General features: G+C 37.7%; 1 protein-coding gene across 1 annotated transcript in view; it reads right to left on the bottom strand.

Annotated features, from left to right (window-relative positions):
- Positions 1-19261, bottom strand: part of TNKS (tankyrase) — a 267604-nt gene that overhangs the window by 141856 nt on the left and 106487 nt on the right. The window contains exons 4-5 of the mRNA XM_038398855.2: positions 9740-9776; positions 8797-8872 (exon numbers count right to left, since the gene is read on the bottom strand). Of these exons, the coding sequence (XP_038254783.1) occupies positions 8797-8872; positions 9740-9776 (113 nt within the window). The remainder of the gene's footprint in view (positions 1-8796; positions 8873-9739; positions 9777-19261) is intronic.

Below are 19261 nucleotides of genomic sequence, written 5' to 3' on the forward strand. Positions count from 1 at the left end.
TATGTATAGTTGGGGTTGTTTTTTCCAGTGGGCATTACTTTACATTTATCCACATTCAATTTCATTTGCCATTTTCTTGCCCAATCACGTAGTTTTGTGAGATCTTTTTGAAGTTCTTCACAGTCTGCTTTGGTCTTAACTATCTTGAGCAGTTTAGTACCATCTGCAAACTTTGCCACCTCACTGTTTACCCCTTTCTCCAGATCTTTTATGAATAAGTTGAATAGGATTGGTCCTAGGACTGACCCTTCAGGAACACCACTAGTTACCCCTCTCCATTCTGGAAATTTACCATTTATTCCTACCCTTTGTTCTCTGTCTTTTAACCAGTTCTCAATCCATGAAAGGATCTTCCCTCTTATCCCATGACAACTTAATTTGTGTAGGAGACTTTAGTGAGGGACCTTGTCAAAGGCTTTCTGGAAATCTAAGTACACTTTGTCCACTGGATCTCCCTTGTCCACATATTTGTTGACCCCTTCAAAGAACTCTAATAGATTAGTAAGACATGATTTCCCTTTACAGAAACCATGTTGATTTTTGCCCAACAATTTATGTTCTTCTGTGTGTGTCTGACAATTTTATTCTTGTTATATATATTAATTATATTGTATATTCTTCTTATATACATTATCTGTATGGCCCAGAGGACGTCACATGGGCCGCAGGTGTGTGCTAATTGGGCTGCAAGCGGCCTGCAAGTTACAGGTTGAGAATCACTGGTCTAGATGGTTTTGAAGGGCACCCAGGGTCTTTGCTCACTGTCCCAGTAGAGATGGTCACCAGAACTCTGGAGGGCCAATGTACAGGGGGAATAAGGGGGGTGTCATCACTCAGATCTCATCAGTCTCAGTGAGTGCTCCACTAACAAGAGTTTTAGCTTGTCTTCCCTAAAATCTTTAGATCTGCTTTTGAAACCTGAGCAGACCTTACCTATGGAAGAGTGCGAGACTCTCCCAAGCATCAGAGGCAGTCTGAATGTCTGCTGCTGTGAGGGAAAGACCCATGACAGGTCTGGCAGGATTTGAAGTGTGTGGTCTCGGGCATAACCCTTACTTGAAGCCGCAGGTCAAGGCCCGAGAAAAACAAAGGCCCAAACCGTGCAAAAGGAGGGAAGGAGAAACCTCCTCGTAAAAGAGCACAATCTGTGCTAACAAAATAAAAAAAACAATACTGAGAAAAAGAAAAAATTAAGCGAGAGGGGTAGGAAACTGCATAGCTATCTAACAGACATTGTGATACTCCATCTTAAGCAGCAGGCAACTCAGAAACAACTGGAATGGCAGTTACTCCACTTCCTCCCTCTATACTCTTGTACCAGAGCACAGAAGTGTCTGGGACACAGGCGCAGACATTGCTGACAAATCTTCTATCAGGAGTACGCAAATGAATGCTCATCCTGATGTGAAGCACCCATAGGGACACTACTCGAAGAAGAACCCAACATTTTTTTTTTTTTTTTACATTTCCTAAATTTTAAGTCAATCTCATGATTGTGGAACGCATAGGGTTGGAAACCTCGAGTATTCTAGGTCAGGAGTTGGCAAAGCAACTTACCAACTCAACTAAGAAGCTTTCCCTGGGGAGCTAGGGAATAACTCATCTCTTTCTTATACAGTTAACTTTCTGCTTACCTGACCTGCGCGTACTACAGCCTGAGCAGTCAGGCAGTGAGGGTGGGAGGAGTGGATGGGAAGAAGAGAGAGATGTAATCTCCCACCATCCCTCATAAGGTCACTCCTTGGCATCACAGCTGCTCTGTGGATGTTGCTAGAGCTTCAGAACTGGAGTAGTTTCCATGCTATTGCCCCCCAATACAAGCACACACTACACTGGGTGGGTTGTTCTCATATCCAGATTACTGCTACGCAGTGGCATATATGAGACACACCCGAGAGCCGGACTTCTTACTATGCATTTGCTATATAGAATCCATAAATCCTGCTCGACTCCATGTGGCAAAGCATTCCTGTGCCACTATGATAGGGGAGTATGGGTCAGGAAGAAGCAGCCTGACTCAAATACAGAGAGGACAAGTGCTGGATTTGAGGAGTAGAGGCACTGCGGCAGAGGGAGTAGATTAGGACAAGAAACCTGGTGGGGGGAGACTGGGAGCTGGTAGATGTATGGGGGGGTGGGGCAGACACTAGGTTGGCAATAAAGGAGTGGGTTAAGACTGAAATTGGACGAGGAGGGCCCTTGTACGTGTGCACTATACATATTAATTCTTCTAGATGGTAGGTGTGCTCTGAGAACTAATCAGAGCTGTGTAGTGAAGGGGACTGGTCTCATTTGTTGCAGAGGCTGGAAGGTACATAGTGAATGAGGCGGGGGTTGCAGGAAGAGAAAGGTTAGTCTCATGGTTAAAGCTATTGAATGCTGCCCTAGGGAACTGGGTTACATCCCTGACTCTGCCACAGAGTTCTTGTGTGATGCTGGGAAAATACATTAAACCTAGCTTTTCACAGGTGGTCCCTGATTGTGTTCCCTATTTTCTGGGTGCCTGACTTGAGACCCTGGGATCTGATTTGCAGAAATGCTGAGCATGCACAGCTGCAACTGAAGTCAATGGGAGCTGTGCTTGGCATACATAAAGTGTGCATGGCATTTTACAGACTAGATGATTTCCCTGCTCCAGAGGGCACAACAGCCAAATTAGACACATATCATAAGAAGATTAAAATGCTAAGTACTCTGAAAAATCAGGCCCAACATCTCTCAAATTGGGCACCCAAAATTAGTGGATACTTTTTCCATCTTCATGTGCTTATGCCTAAGTTTCCCTCTGTAAAATGGTTATAACGCCACCTCTCAGCTCACAGGGAGTTGAGAAAAATTAATTAATGTTTGTGAAGGGCACTCAGGTACTATTGTGATGAACACCATGGAAAAGCACCTGAGAAAATTAATAATACTGTCTTCAGAGCAAGATTTGAATAGTGTGCAGTAAATAAGGCATGGGGCCACACACAGACCTATATGGTTAAAACAAAATACAGAGTTATGTGTGCACTATCTATCCTTTCCACTGAATAAGGCAGGGGTCCTCTGGAAAAAAAAAGCATGTGATCAGGTAATCTTAACTCTGGCATTTCCTAATTTTGGAGTGCTTGGATTTGCAACCTTAATAGTGTTCTTTTAATGCAACATTTTTTGTAATTTATATATAGAACCACAGGTGTACATGGCATTTTACAGACTAGACAACTACTTCCCTGCTCCAAAAAAGGGTAAATTTAAGTTAGACAGATATAGTACAAAAAGACAACAAGTCATAGGGAAAGGGAGGAGCAAGAGCCAGAAGACAAGGAGAAAGGGAAACTGCTCGTGTGTGTGCGTATGCACTCTGTCTCCCCCTCAGCAAGGTACTCAGGTTCTCTTTCACAAAGAGTGTTTTAGTCAGCTTCAGGTGGAGTACATTTTAAAGGTTATATGGCCACCTCTGGGACCATGAGTGGACATTGTTTCTTAGGCAATTCTTGAGGTGAGGGTAGGCCAAAAGCATTGCTTTCATAGCATCATTTCTCCTCTTTGCTGGCCCTGTGGAAACCTCTCTGTATGCAATCTGTGGAAACTAGCTCCCTGAGTCTGTGGTGGGTAAAAGGTAAAGCTACTATTCGTGTTAGTCCCCCTCAAAAGGCAGCAAATATCCACGCTGAAGTTGAGGCTGCTTCAAGCAGTGCTATATGTAGATGAATACTTGCATCCATTTCTACAAGAGGAGTTACAGAGATATGAGGTATCCAGCCACCTGGAAGGCGCAGATGGGGAGGGACAGATCCTACTTGACTTGTGTCTCTAAACAATAGAATTTTTGAAAAGCATGCATACCAGGGCATATTTTAATATTTGTTTCTTGTGAAATCTTGTTACTATATAATGCTTTCAGTTGTCTTGTCAAGAAATTTACTATGTATACTGCACAGTTTAGTTACCTGTGTAGTATCCTCTACACACTCACACACACTCACTTATAAATTTCATACATATATAAAAACCAATAGTTAAACAAACTAGTTTAATGTGTGAGAAGATACTTCTGTGTAATATTGTTGTTTATTCTACTCTATCATAATAAAGCCCATAAATTATAGCTAATCTTTGGTACTGAAGATAACCACAATCTTGGGAGTGCTTTAGCAGATGTGTGGTTTTTTGTTTCATGTATTCGCTCTCTCTCTCTCATGTATTTATTTCTTTAAAAATACTTAGGAAGGTACTAATTCAACAGCCGTGAATACTGAAGTTCTCTATTTATCAAGAGAAAAAGTAATGGGCAGGCCTCAGCACTGAGACCCTCTCCACAACCTTCAGGTAAGGTGTTTAAGCCTTGACCTGGAGGGACCACCTTTATGGTAATATGATAGTTCAATTCCCCTGACTATTCAATCTTTGGCCTTTACACTGAACAAATACATAAAAGTGGTGAGAGGTTAGCAGTGCCAGCTGTGATGGTATTTACAATCGGGACACCTGTCCACTAAGAATTGGACTCTTTCGATCAAGAAATTTCACAATGAAGAACAACTCTGGATCTTGTCTATGGTGTGTAAAAATTATACAGACAAAAAATGGGTAAACTATAAAATTATAGCAAGCATGAATATAAATTCTGACAACAATAGTTAGAGGAAAAATGTTTCGGAAAACGTAAATAGTAGTTCTAATGCAACAACTCTTAGTATGCAGATTCTAAAGTGTAAAAAGAGCACAATGTATGGAACCTATTGATGTCTTATGTTACACAATAATAATAAAAAAAGGTATAGAGGTTAGCGTAAGTTTTCTCACCTACAATTAAATTTGTGCCTAGCTAGTACAGAGATGGTGCATTAAAAATGTTAAAATCAGAGAAATACACAAGAGGTTTTTTTCTGAAAAACTAGTCTATTAACTACACAGTAAAACATTAAGAAAAACAGTGTGCTAGATCCTCAGTTGGTGTAAATCAGTGTAGGTCAACTGGAGTCAATATAGCTACTCCAACTTACACCAGGTGACACACTAGCTCACAACAGTTCATGTACCATCAGCTGTAATTATTTGCACCACAGGCTCATCTAAACTTCTTCAGAAGTCCCACAAAATAGTCTTGCATTGTTAAAGGGCCCAAAAACCAACCCTACAAATACAATACTTTCAGCAGAACAACACTGTACTTATAAAAAATGCCTTCTACTTAAATATCCAATCTGCACACTAATATTGGAAAAAAAAGAAATATAAAAGTCTCAAAATAGCCTTGTCTGTGGGTGAGTGGATTCAATTTATTTAGCAAACTAACTCGATGGTATACATTTTTATGATGCTGACTATTACAAAAAGGACATAGTCCTAACGATTAACAGAACCATCTTATCCTTATCTGGATGTGAACCACCTGATTTCTTAGAATGCTTTCAGCAACTAGTTCTTTTACTGACAAGAATTGGACAAACACAGAAACCAATGTATTCTCTAAATGTCAGCATTGTTTAATTCTAACTCTGATGTGCTTTCTGAACTTAAATTAAGCTTTTGTGTTAACTCAAGTGCTGTCATACCATTCAAAGATGCCTACTAACCAAATGAGTAACTTTTTTTTCCTTGCATCTAATTTTTATTTCATGGCAACACAAATTCTTGACAGTATATTTCTGAGGGATCATTGGTCTTGTTGACCAAAGTCGCAATCCTACCTTTGACCTCATATCAGTAGTGATGGGGCTCAAATTCTCAACCAGAAATACGTTGTTGATTTGTGTGTCTTAGTACTCAACTATGACAAAACAGTATTTTATACATATTTAAATAATACTTCATCTGAACAGGTCTGTCTTATCTTTTTAAAAACACAAACTGAGTTTTATCTTTATAATAAATACATAGGGAGTACATCATAGATCCCCATGTATCAGGACAAAATACTGCATTACTGGAGAGAGGTAAATAGTGGTAACCCCCAGGGGTCTGTACTGGGACCAGTCCTATTCAACATATTCGTAAATGATACGGAAAAAGGGGTAAACAGTGAGGTGGCAAATTTTGGAGATGATACAAAACTACTCAAGATAGTTAAGTCCCAGGCAGACTGCAAAGAACTACAAAAGGGATCTCACAAAACTGGGTGACTGGTCAACAAAATGGCAGATTACATTCAATGTTGATAAGTAATGTACATTGGAAAACATAATCCCAAGTATACATATAAAATGATGGGGTCTAAATTAGCTGTACCACTCAAGAAAGATCTTGGAATCATTGTGGATAGTTCTCTGAAAACATCCACTCAGTGTGCAGCGGGAGTCAAAAAAGTAAACAATATTGGGAATCATTAAGAAAGGGATAGATAATAAGACCGAAAATATCATATTGTCGCTTGAATATTGTATGCGGATGTGGTCACCCCATCTCAAAAAAAGATATACTGGAATTGGAAAAGGTTCAGAAAAGGGAAACAAAATGATTAGGGGTGTGGAATAACTTCTGTATGAAGAGAGATTAATAAGACTAGGACTTTTCAGCTTAGAAAAGAGAGGACTAAGGAGGGGATATGATTGAGGACTATAAAATCATGACTGTTGTGGAGAAAGTAAATAAGGATGTGTTATTTACTCCTTCTCATAACACAAGAACTAGGAGTCACCAAATGAAATTAATATACAGCAGGTTTAAAACAAACAAAAGGAAGCATTTTTACCCACACAACACACTTGTGGAACTCCTTGCCAGAGGATGTTTTGAAGGCCAAGACTATAACAGAATTCAAAAAAGAACTATAAGTTCATGGAGGAGAGGTCCATCGATGGCTATTAGCCAGGATGGTCAGGGATGGTGTCCCTAGCCTTTGTTTGCGAGAAGCTGGGAATGGGCAACAGGGGATGGATCACTTGATTACCTTTTCTGTTCATTCCCCCTGGGGCACCTGGCATTGGCCACTGTTGGAAAACAGGATGCTGGGCTGGATGGACCCTTGGTCTGACCCAGTATGGCCATTTTCATATGCTTATACTCCTTTTTAATGGGTCTTAAACTTAATTGCTTAAATAGCTTGTTCTACCAAGATTCAGAAGGGTTCAATTACTAACAACCCGTAACGTTTAAAATACGGATCATAGTAGTAAAACACTAGATTTTTTTTAATGTTTCTAGATATTGCAATTCAAAGATATTTAATTTTTCTATTAAAAAGTTACTTGTTTCATTTAAACAAACGTTAATCACATTTCAGAGTAGCAGCCGTGTTAGTCTGTATCCGCAAAAAGAAAAGGAGTACTTGTGGCATCTTAGAGACTAACAAATTTATTTGAGCATAAGCTTTTGTGAGCTACAGCTCAAGCTCACAAAAGCTTATGCTCAAATAAATTTGTTAGTCTCTAAGGTGCCACAAGTCCTCCTTTTCTTTTTGTTAATCACACTGATGCCTGTAAAGGTCTGTCAGTATATTTTAACAAACGAAGCAACATTCTAGTAGCAAACAGCAGGCACTCTGCAATGGTAAGGCAAGGGATATTTTCCCTATGAATAAAGTGGGCCAGATTCTTGGCTAGTGTAAATCAGCATAACTCCATTGGCTTCAATGGAGCTATGCCCATTTACCCCAGCTGCAGATCTGGGTCAGCAGTTTTATTACACTTAAAAAAATTTAAAAAATAAAAATAAAAAAGACATTGCATTGAAAATACTTTTAAGAACAGTAAGAATTTAAAATACATGCTTTTCAGTCGGAAATACCTATTTACTGGATCAACTCAAACTCTTCAGAGTGTGATGTACAATTGCATGTGACAGATTTTCTAATTTACATATATTAAGAAAATTCCAACATTACTTAAAAATAGCCACTAAAGTCTGTAAGCCTAGAAAGCTAGACAAATATGTATCTGTTAATGTGAATGTCTAACATCATAAATCATGAAACCCTAAGGACATTAAGCATAGAAATTAAGTAGCCAGATGCACATTATGTAATTTACATGAATATATCCTAAAAGTCTTGCCAGCATTCTGCCTTAGTTGTACATGCTCTTCCGTTCCCCCTATTTCCAAATAATCCTTATTTTCTTTCATTCAGCATCCCTAATAAATAAAACTACAGCCAAGCCAAACAATGCAATGTCAAAGTTAAGAAAATTCATTCAGTGCTAATCTCATTAATACATTGTCAGCTTTAAATGACAAGGTATTAGGGCCTATGAGAGCCAACTTCCTCTACCGAAGAATCCCCCCTCTCCCCGAAATGGGACAGCCACACCATGTAATGCAGTGGCTCAAACTTCTGTACTGATGACCCCTTTCACACAGCAAGCCTCTGAGTGCGACCCCCCCCTTATAAATTAAAAAACACTTTTTTTTTTTTTAATATTTAACACTATTATAAATGCTGGAGGCGAAGCCGGGTTTGGAGGTGGAGGCTGACAGCTTGTGACCCCCCACATAATAACCTCATGACCACCAGTTTGAGAACCCCTAAGTATAATGTAGAGACAGTAAACGATCCTCTGTTCCTTTAGCTATTTTATTAACAGTCTAACATGTTACATTTTGTTCTTATTATTGAAGACTCTGCCATCTCATTTTCTATACAACACAGTATCTGACATTTAAAAGAAAAGGCATGCTCAAAATTCATGGTCCACTGGCTCTGTCCGTCTGTCACAACTGCCAGTATCAAGTATGGCAGCATTTAATTTCATGGTGAAAACACATCATTTAGAATTCAGCCATATCCTCTGTCCTGGTTTATATATCTGCATTTCACAGTGTTCACATTTACCTCTCTAAAAGTGTAAAAATATTAAATAGATATTAACTTACTTTCCGCCCATCACTTGCATGGCAGTTCACATTTAAAGGAGTCAATAAAGCCATTAGTTTTTCTTCATTACCGCTCCTGCAAGGGTGGGGGGGGGAGGGGGAAGATATGTCCATTTGTAAAAGATTTGATAAGAAGTTTCATATTAATGTACTGTATATTGCTATTCTTCAAAGCAGAGTGGAAAATATGTCAATTTACAAAATATCTCATAAGTGTTTTAGAACTGCTGATGAAATCAGAATATTCTTCTATTTGCTATTAAATCCACAGTAGATCATGCAAAAAAAATTTCTGAACGTCTATTTCTTCAGCCTTATAATAGGATCTTTCCTTTAGCCAGTTTTACTGATCTTCTGAAAGCCATTTTCTGAATTAGTAGTTAACTTATTCTTCAGATCACATGCCAAATACCACTATATATTGCTAAAAATAACATTTAAAATGTTATTGAAAGGGAAAATACAGTGTAAGAATAACTGTTTTACAAGAAAATAAACTGTCAAAGAAAAAGAAGAAAAATCATTTCTAGAATATTAGATTGAACTTTACACCTTTCGCTCTTGCTTCTCTAGGCTGTGTTTTGGTAGGAAACATTTTGAAAATAAAGCTTTCAGATGGTGAAACAAAAAAGGAAATACTCCAACAACATGTAATTTCCACCTAAAAAGGACAATCACTAAAGGGTAAATAGGATTTCTAGCAGCTTAAGTCAAGAACTCAATTAATATTAACCTTATAAGCATCATATTGGGGGATTTCAATTAAATAAACAGACTTTTCTATTTATAACAGACGGTAAAGTCCAAAGAGATTTATTCTAATAAACTGGTTTATCTGCATCATTTCATAGAAGGCAATGCAAAACATTACAGTTTATAAAAGCCCCTTTTCCTCATCTCTTCCCATCCCCAAAATATGTTTTGTATTCTAAGCAGCACTTACCTAGCAGCTTCCAGGAGTTCGTCCTTCTTGTATTCACCTAAATGATTGCAAAATATCATGCTGTTAGCATTCGTCAGAAGACAGATTAAGAAATGCAATAGGAAGCAAATACAGAATTAAAACAGAGAAGAGGAGAAAAAAAGAGCCCACACCCCGCTGGGTGATGGAGCTGTGACGTTAGCCAGCTTGTGAAGGCAGCATCACCAGTGCCTTGGAGACGGGCAGAAAATTGACACAGCTTCTTATCCAATCCTTAGATGAAATGGCTTTCTTCAGACAACCAATGAATGCTAAATCTTGTGTCCAGAAACACATTCCCTCTGATAACAGTATGCCAGCTGAAGACAGTGTCCCCGCCCCCACTTTCCTATTCAATAGGACACAGTATACTTGTGAAGCAAAATAAATTCTGAGACAAAAGCAAGGCATTATGGCTCTTTAAAAGGTACAAATTACCAGTTTCTAAGGCAGTTTATTTTTGAAGTTCAATATTATTATTCAAGGTCCTTACAAACAGCAATGGCTCAGAAAGGCTTAGAAAATTCCCAAAATCAGAACTTCTGAAACCTCTTCTAGACTTCAGGAAAACCACACACTTTTAAAATATAAAATATACCCAAAAAGGCACAAACTCTCTGAAAGCTGTAGTTTCAAACTTGCATTTAATTGCAGCCAGCGTGTTCTTAAATCATAAATATATTTAAAAAAAAAAATCACATGAATGGTTGTGGTACATTTTACAAATTGAATCTCCTGAATATTTTAAAGTGAAAAGAGCACACGGTGAAGATGAGCTGTTCTGGCACCTAACCACAAATGAGATGACATTCAGTGAAGCTGAATCACAACTATACATGTTAATTATAAATCTAAGTGAAGTTATATTCAGAATTAGGAAACTCACTTTTAAACATCCTCAGCAAACCCTCTGAAAGTAAGACATTCTAGGAACGCTTAATGCAGGGTTTGGAAAATGTCCTAGACTCCTACTAGCCAGAGGATTAAAGCAACCACCCAAAGGCAGATACGAAAAAATGGGATATAGCATTCTCCTGCATGAGTGAAGTATGAAGGCAAGACCCTGCTAAAAAGCCTACCACCACCCACATTTATTTATACCAGCCTCTGGTGAAACTCCTGTTAACTTCAAAGTGAGCAGTCAGACTTGCACTGAGCACCTGTGAAAATCCCACCCTAGGCAGCTGATAAGTAGGAAGATGCCAATCAACATCCCCTAGAAGAGTTGAGTTCTTTTTCTCCCTCCCCAACCCAGATCCTAACTGTTGGGAGAAGAAGTGCTTGGGTCATCTTCCCTTGTGAATAGCTTAAGGTCTATTTCTGCCATCACTTTTAGCTTTTCCAACCAGCAGCAGAGTGAAACAGACACAATTCTTTACGGTTTCATGGGTGCCTATAGGATTCTGAATAGCAGCAGTGTAAAGGACCAAGTCTAGTTAATTACAAAATTAAAATCACCAGCAGAGGCACTGAAGGTGGTCCACTGCTGGACTTAGGAAAACAAGATTAGAGTCAGTCATTTTTGGAACATTCACAGAAACATGCTTGTAAAAAAAAAAAAAAAAACAAACAAACAAAAAAACCCCAACCAAACAAAAAACAGCCACCAACGGCTAGGTCTCTCTGCTGCTCTCCAAATTCACCCAGAGCAGTTTCCTAGTTACCACTGATGAAGGGATTTTTTCAAGCCACAACACAACATATGCCTCATTCTTAGCACAGTTTAAACAAAACACTGGGCATAATTACAGTACTTCTAATCAATGCAGAATCAAAAGCGCTGATTGACTTCTGAATCAAGTAATTTACATTTTGTTACACAAATAAAGCAACAATGACAAAAAATTCTGGCCACTAAAAAAATGTCTTGATGCTGTTTATTATTATATATCATTTACAGCAGTGATACTTAGCAGCCCTACTCAAAGTGAGGACCCACCTTGTAGATTGTGTGCTCTTCATCAGTGATGCTACAGTGCCTACCACAATGGAGCTCCAGTCTTGAATGGATTTATAGTAGTATCCAAAGGCCCCAAAGTTAAATAATATTTTGTTAGGTGCTGTTCAAACACGAGCCCTCTGTCTGTCCCAAAGAGCTTGAATACCATGAAATATTTCAAACAGAAAGAAATCTAAGATTAGGTAGCTTGATTTAAAAGCAAAAGGTGCTTTAACCTTAACTAAGTACATGAATTATTTTTAATAAAATCAGAGATATTTACAGATAAAAGGTCTTGATATCAAAACCAAGACAAGAGAGTCTTGAAATTTGTCACAGCTTTCCTGCACTATGCATTAGGAAAGAAATTCTCTTTAAATGAGTGCAACTTCATTGTTCTAAAAAAATTATCTAATATGAATGGCATGCTTTGCAATGAACTATGATCCAAAAAAGATGTAAGCAGCACTTGCTACATCAATTTGTATAAGAAAACCCGGACACGGACTGCACCATTGGGTCACATGTATATAATGATAAATGTGTTTGCAAAGTATTTTTTTAGAATATACATACTCATGTTATTAAACATTAAAGTTTGGGAACTGAAATACAAAAATTCAGACCATCCACCTTGTAAATTGATTTTTAAAAATTGTAAGAAATGGACAGACTTGGACCAAACAAATTAACTTTGGGTAGGCTGAGATTTATGGCTTCACAGAGTAACGTTCAATCTTCAGAGGATTTAGATAGTGTAGCATGAGTTGCTCTTTCAAATTCCTTAGCAATTCTCAGCTTTGGAAGAGAGAAAAATTCCTTCCAGGCACAGTGTCAATGCCAATGACTAAGGTTGAGAGTATTATGGTAGTTGGATTCTGATAGTAAAGACAGGAGGAATACAACTACAGCCTGACAAATACAGTGCTGATCTCCAATAGGGGTCATCCTTACATCATTTCCACCCATACCAGTGGATTCAGCCTTTTGTTTATATGCTTTACATTGATGTTATGATTATCACTAGAAAAACACAAAAACCCAAAGCTTTTATAGCTAAACTCACTGAACCACCTGCTAGGTACCAAAACCCCAAATCGCTTCCCAAGCATTTCCAGATGACAAAAACTCCAGTTCTTTGCCAGGCTACCAAGAGTTCCATTTTCTTCACGGACATCTTCTGTTACACAATTATGGCTTACAATACAAATATCCGAGTCGTACTGAAATTTTGGGAGGCAGCATAAAGTAAATTGAATTATATTTCAAAATAAATGCAAGGAATAATGATCTAATCATATTATTTTATTTTGATATTTAATTCAGGCTTTTAATTACTTGAGGCATCCACAGAATTTTATAATTAAAGCAGAATACAGCACAAGAGTGCTGCAGAAACATGAGCCAGAACTTCCTGAATACAATTTAGTATCCACACCTTGGTGTCCAAAAACCACTATCTAGTGGCAGCTGAAAACTGTCTCTTTTTAAATGCCACATCCTAGAGAATATCAACAAAATGAATAAGTCTTCCAGAATATTTCATCGCCAAAACAATTTTAAACTTTTGAGCCAAACAATTAAAACTGCAGCTGCAGAACTGCCTGTATATATGGGATAAGATTGCAGTACTCTCTGGTGCCTTTTCAGGTGAAGATGAGCAGTTCTGGCATCTAACAGGTCTTTCCACTTAAAAGAGCACACAGTGAAGATGTGTCCACTCTAAGGGGAAAAATGTTTTGTTTTGTATTTTTCACTGCTGCTAACACACTGAAAACATTTTAGTGTGGACAAGGCAGTTGCAGTTTTAACATGTTAGCACTAGCCAAAAACTACAAATGCCTTGTCAACATTAGGATTATACCATGAGTTAATTACCACGATAAATAGTAGTTACCTCCTACTGAAGAAAAGCTCTTAAATTTTGTAAAAACATCCAGATAAAGACTAGCAACAGATCAATTATGGATGAAACCAGGCAATTACAGTCAAAGAAAACAGCAACGAATGATGGAGAAAATACATGGGTTAAAATGTTTTTCTAGGAATTGAAAAATTAAGTGGGATTAAAAAAAACATTAAATATGTATAATATATTACTGAAAGCTTAGGCCACTTTTACGGTCAGATCTAGTCCCATGTATAAATCCCTATTTTAATTTTATAAACATAAAGATGAGTACACTGTAAGACGCCAGCTCACTAATATCTGAAAACAAGGATGAGGAAAAAAAATTCCTGTCAAATATTCAAACCAAAATAAAAACACAATCTTTTTTTCCTTTATGTTGATTTTAAATTTGAATAGTTTTCTTTAAACTAAATCAAAGACTGAAATTCCAAATAACTGAAGTGTCTGTATTATTGTACATATTTTAATGAGAGTGCATTTTTGAGACATTCAAACAAAGATTCAGAGTTAAGCATGCAGCCATAAGCCACAATCCTGGAATGAGATCCATGCACATATAGCCCCAGGGAAATCAATTGCTCTTGTAGATTCAGGACCTTGTCATTTCCCAAATCTGAATTTTTGATTTTGTAATGTTGCAATAAAGATGACTTTGTTTTGTCTTTTAGCAGCACGGATTTGATCACTTGTGTGTGGTTTGTTTCAGACAAGCATATTATTGAGAATATATGGTGTGTTGGTGTTATAAAAGGATAAGATTTTTCAAACTTAGATGACTAAAGCTGGACTCCTCACTCCACAGTAAAGTGCTTTCCTGAATTAAGGGCTCTACTTACAACCTTAAGCACACACACAAATTAAATGAGTGCTTAAAGTCCCATTGACTGCCCCAAACAGGAATAATTTCCTGAGCCCTGACCTGATTTAAAGAGGGGCTGAGCACCCAAGAGCATTTACATGCATCAATGAGAGCTATTGCATGATAAGCCACTTTTGAAAAATCAGGGGGTGAAAATCATGGTCCCACTGAAATCAATGGGAGTTCTACTTTTGACTTCAAGAGGCCAGGATTTCACCCCTGGTCACTAATTTAGGAGTCTAAACACGGAGAAAGAAGTATCACTTTAGGCTCCTATTTTGGAAAATCTTGGTCTAAGTTGTTTATCAGTGACAGTTTGGAATGGACACACTATTCAAAAGGGCTGAAGCTACAAAGGAGTTATGCAGATCATTCCTTAACGAGTGATGATAAAACTTTCACACAACTCGTGTATTCGGTATATCATATGTGACAAAGTATTCTAGAAATTTTTCATGACTTTTTCAAAGATTTATTGGGACTATTATTTGTGTCTCTCTACCTGTAAATTAGTCTTGGTTACCATCAGTCCAAAAGCACAGAGCTTAGAGAAGACAAAAATATCTTCCAAAAAACAGGAAAAAGCAATAAATTTTAGAGTCCGATATCGCAGAATCTTGCGGATCTAGATGCGAGTAATGGGCAAATATACATGCAACATTCTTTTAATGAACGTTAGTTTCTTAAAACAGCTTTTATAGCAATTAGTTTTAAACAAATATTCACCTCATTAAAATTGGGAGCAATTAGTGCCCTGACAAACTACATGACTGGCTTTAAAAAAAAAAAAAAAAAAAAAAAAACACCCAAAAAAACCACCGTATTTTTTCCCCCACAAAACCTCAGTTTATTCTCTCTGTAATGTTCTTTCAGGGAGAAATGGAAAATAGTCCACTAATATATTTCCATTTTCCCATATGATTATCCCTGCTCTAAAGCAAGCAAAGAGTAAAATACAGCATTAAGTCATGACAAGGTGTTTTAATAGTCCAGGAAGCATGAGGCTGTGGTAGTGTTCTAATACTACATGGCTGAAAACTAGGGCTATCTTTTAATCGCATTTAACCCACACAATTAACTGAAAGAAATTAATCACAATTAAAAAAAATAATCATGATTAATTGCAGTTTTAATCACAATGTTAAATAACAGAATACCAATTGAAATTTATTAAATATTTTTGGATATGTTTTTCTACATTTTCAAATATACTGATTTCCATTACAACACAGTATACAAAGTAGACAGTGCTCACTTTATTTTTTATTACAAATATTTGCACTGTAAAAATGGCAAACAAAAAAATAGTATTTTTCTCATACAAGTACGGTAGTGCAATCTCTTTAATTGTGAAAGTGCAATGTCCAAATGTAGACCTTTTTGTTAGATAACTGCTCTCCAAACCAAAACAATATAAAACTTTACAGCCTACAAGTCCACTCAGTACTACTATTTGTTCAGCCAATCCCCAAGACAAACAAGTTTGTTTACATTTACGGGAGATAATGCTGCCCGCTTCTTATTTATAATGTCACCTGAAAATGAGAACAGGCGTTCGCATGGCACTTTTGTAGCCGGCACTGCAAGATATTTACCTGCCAGATATGCTAAACACTCATATGGGTCTACATGCTTCAACCACCATTCCATAGGGCATGCTTCCATGCTGATGATGCTCATTAAAAAAAATAATGCATTAATTAAATTTGTGGCTGACCTCCTTGGGGAGAATTGTATGTCTCCTGCTCTGTTTTACCCACATTCTGCCATATATTTCATGTTATAGCAGCCTCAGATGATAATCCAGCACATGTTGCACATTTTAAGAACATTTTCACTACAGATCTGACAAAACACAAAGAAGGTACCAATGTAAGATTTCTAAAGATAGTTAAATTACTTTACCCAAGCTTTAAGAATCTGAAGTGCCTTCCAAAATCTGAGAGGGATGAGGTGTGGAGCATGCATTCAGAAGTCTTAACGGAGCAACACTCCCATGTGTAAACTAGAGAACCCCAACCACCGAAAAAGAAAATCAACCTTCTATGGTGGCATCTGACTCAGATGATGAAAATGAACATGCATTGGTCCGCACTGCTTTGGATGGTTATCGAGCAGAACCCGTTATCAGCATGGGTGCCTGTCACCTTACAATGGTGGTTGAAGCATGAAGGGACATATGAATCTTTAGTGCAGCTGGCACATAAATATTTTGTGACCCTGATTACAAAAAGTGCCATGTGAACACTTGTTCTCACCTTCAGGTGATATTGTAAACAAAAAGTGGGCAGCATTATCTCCCGCAAATGTAAACAAACTTGTTTGTCTGAGCGATTAGCTGAACAAGAAGTAGGACTGAGTGGACTTGTAGGCTCTAAAGTTTTACATTGTTTTATTTTTGAATGCCGTCTTTTTTTGGACATAATTTTCCATTTGTAAATTCAATTTTCATGATAAAGAGATTGCACTACAGTACTTGTATCAGGTGAATTCAAAAACACTACTTTTATCTTTTTACAGTGCAAATATTTGTAATAAAAATAAATATAAAGTGAGCACCGTACACCTTGTATTCTGTGTTGTAACTGAAATCAATATATTTGAAAATGTTGAAAATATACGAATACTATACTATACTAAAAACTAATAAATGTTATTCTATTATTGTTTAACAGTGCGATTAATAGCGATTAATTTTTTTAATCGCTTGAGAGCCCTACTGAAAATTTTAAAAATGTAACAGCTTGTAAAAAGTGTGTTATGGTAATCATAAAATATCAGGGTTGGAAGGGACCTCAGGAGGTCATCTAGTCCAACTCCCCACTCAAAGCATGATCGAGCCCCAATTTTTGCCCCAGATCCCTAAATGTCCCCTTCAAGAACTGAACTCACAACCCTGGGTTTAGCAGGCCAATGCTCAAACCACTGAGCTATCCCTCCCTCCAGAGCTCCCTGGTGGTCTAGTGGTTAGGATTCGGTGCTCTCACCACCGTGTCTCGGGGTTCGATTTCCGATCAGGGAACACGACTTCTTTTGGGGGGGAGGGATAGCTCAAGTGGTTTGAGCATTGGCCTGCTAAATCCAGGGTTGTGAGTTCAATCCTTGAGGGGGGACATTTAGGGATATTGGGGATTGGTCCTGCTTTAAGCAGGGGGTTGAACTAGATGACCTCCTGAGGTCCCTTCCAACCCTGATATTCTATGAGTTCTATGAGTAATATCCTTTCTCTGTGTGAAAGAGTTCTTAGTGAAAGAATGCAAGAAAAAAGTGAGGGGAAGGAAGCAGTAGAGGAAGACATACATAGTATAGAAATGTTTTTTAAATTTGTCTTATTACCTCAATTCTTCCTGCCCGTTTAGATTTGAGTTCCTAGATTCCATACATCTCTTGCCCCATCTGTTTCTCAAAAGCAATTGGGCTGCTACTATAAACTGTTTATTTAATAGACTAGATCAGGAGTGCAGTAAGCACCCCATTTTAAACCTTTGTAACCAAAAAATAGCCAAGCCCAACCATGTTTTAAAGTATTACAGAAAAATGGCAGATTGCATTTGGAAGAGCAAGTTTGAAACGTTTCCCCTGCCTGCAACAACACTTCCATAGTATCTTAGCTTTGTCAGAGGAGACTAAAAGTTAACTAGGGAGAAATTTAAAAGACTTCTTAATTAAGTGTTTTGAAACTTGATATCAAATATGGCTCAATTAACAGTGAAATGCTGCTGAGAACAGATTTCAAAAGGAAAAATTATGGCCTGGTTTTACCCACAGCTCTGCCAAGCCACTTTGCTGGTAGCACAGGTACTTTTAATAACCTTTAGTTTCTTATACCAGAACCTGAATTTAAGTGCAGTTCAATGCTCCTGATTCAGCTTTAAACAAATTGAAAGTTAGGAGTCCCCTAAGGCCTGACAGGAAGCATTGCTGGGGAAATCTAGAGGCCCCTTCTGTACACACTGCCAAGAAGAGATTTCTGTAATAGTGTTCTACCAATCTCAGTTACATAATGCATATATGTCGTCTACTATGTATAAGAGATGTGGCAATATTACTACTAATACTCAGATGCAGTTTAAATCCCCCATTTAACATGGACATGGGAATCACCAAAAAGGCCCAACCTGCAAGTCAGAATAGGTCTTTGGACAGTCTGTGTCTAAAGGTACAGTTTAGCATATTTCATTATATTTTCAATGTATAGCAGATTTCCATTTCTGATGGATGATTTTCAGAAGCAATTTCTAATAGTACTATTCAGAGAGGAAAGGAGACAGAGACTTTGTCTTCAAGGGTTTGCAAACTAAAAATCAACAAAGGAGAACCTGTGAGGCAAAGAGAAGCCCATCAATAGACTGCTAGAGGGGGCTCTTCCTGCACATTACAAGGAAATAACAGAATCAAATCAAACTGCAGAATCATAACTGATAAGAGGTTGGGTAACCTATTTAATCTTCACTGCCTTCAACAATGTTACCCTGCCCCAAAATATTGTTTCCTCTAAGATTTTTCAGGGTTTTTTCCCCCCCATTTTTACTAGTAGTTTCTATTTCTTCTCTGAGTAGTTCATGCCACTCACAGCAACACTGTGCTGCAACAGATCAAGCACATATCCCACCCCACTTTTTAAAATAAAAAAAAAAAACAACTTTGAGCGGGAGAAATAAATACACTTTCCAATCTATCATTCCCTATTCGACACATCAAGCTTTTGCTAAAGATGTATTTTCAATGTATTCAATCACTCATTCAAACTGCGATGGGAGGAACAAGACAGACAGATGGAATGCCAAGAGAATG

Source organism: Dermochelys coriacea, chromosome 4 (genome assembly GCF_009764565.3).
Source record: "Dermochelys coriacea isolate rDerCor1 chromosome 4, rDerCor1.pri.v4, whole genome shotgun sequence".
NCBI classification, from domain to species: domain Eukaryota; kingdom Metazoa; phylum Chordata; order Testudines; family Dermochelyidae; genus Dermochelys; species Dermochelys coriacea.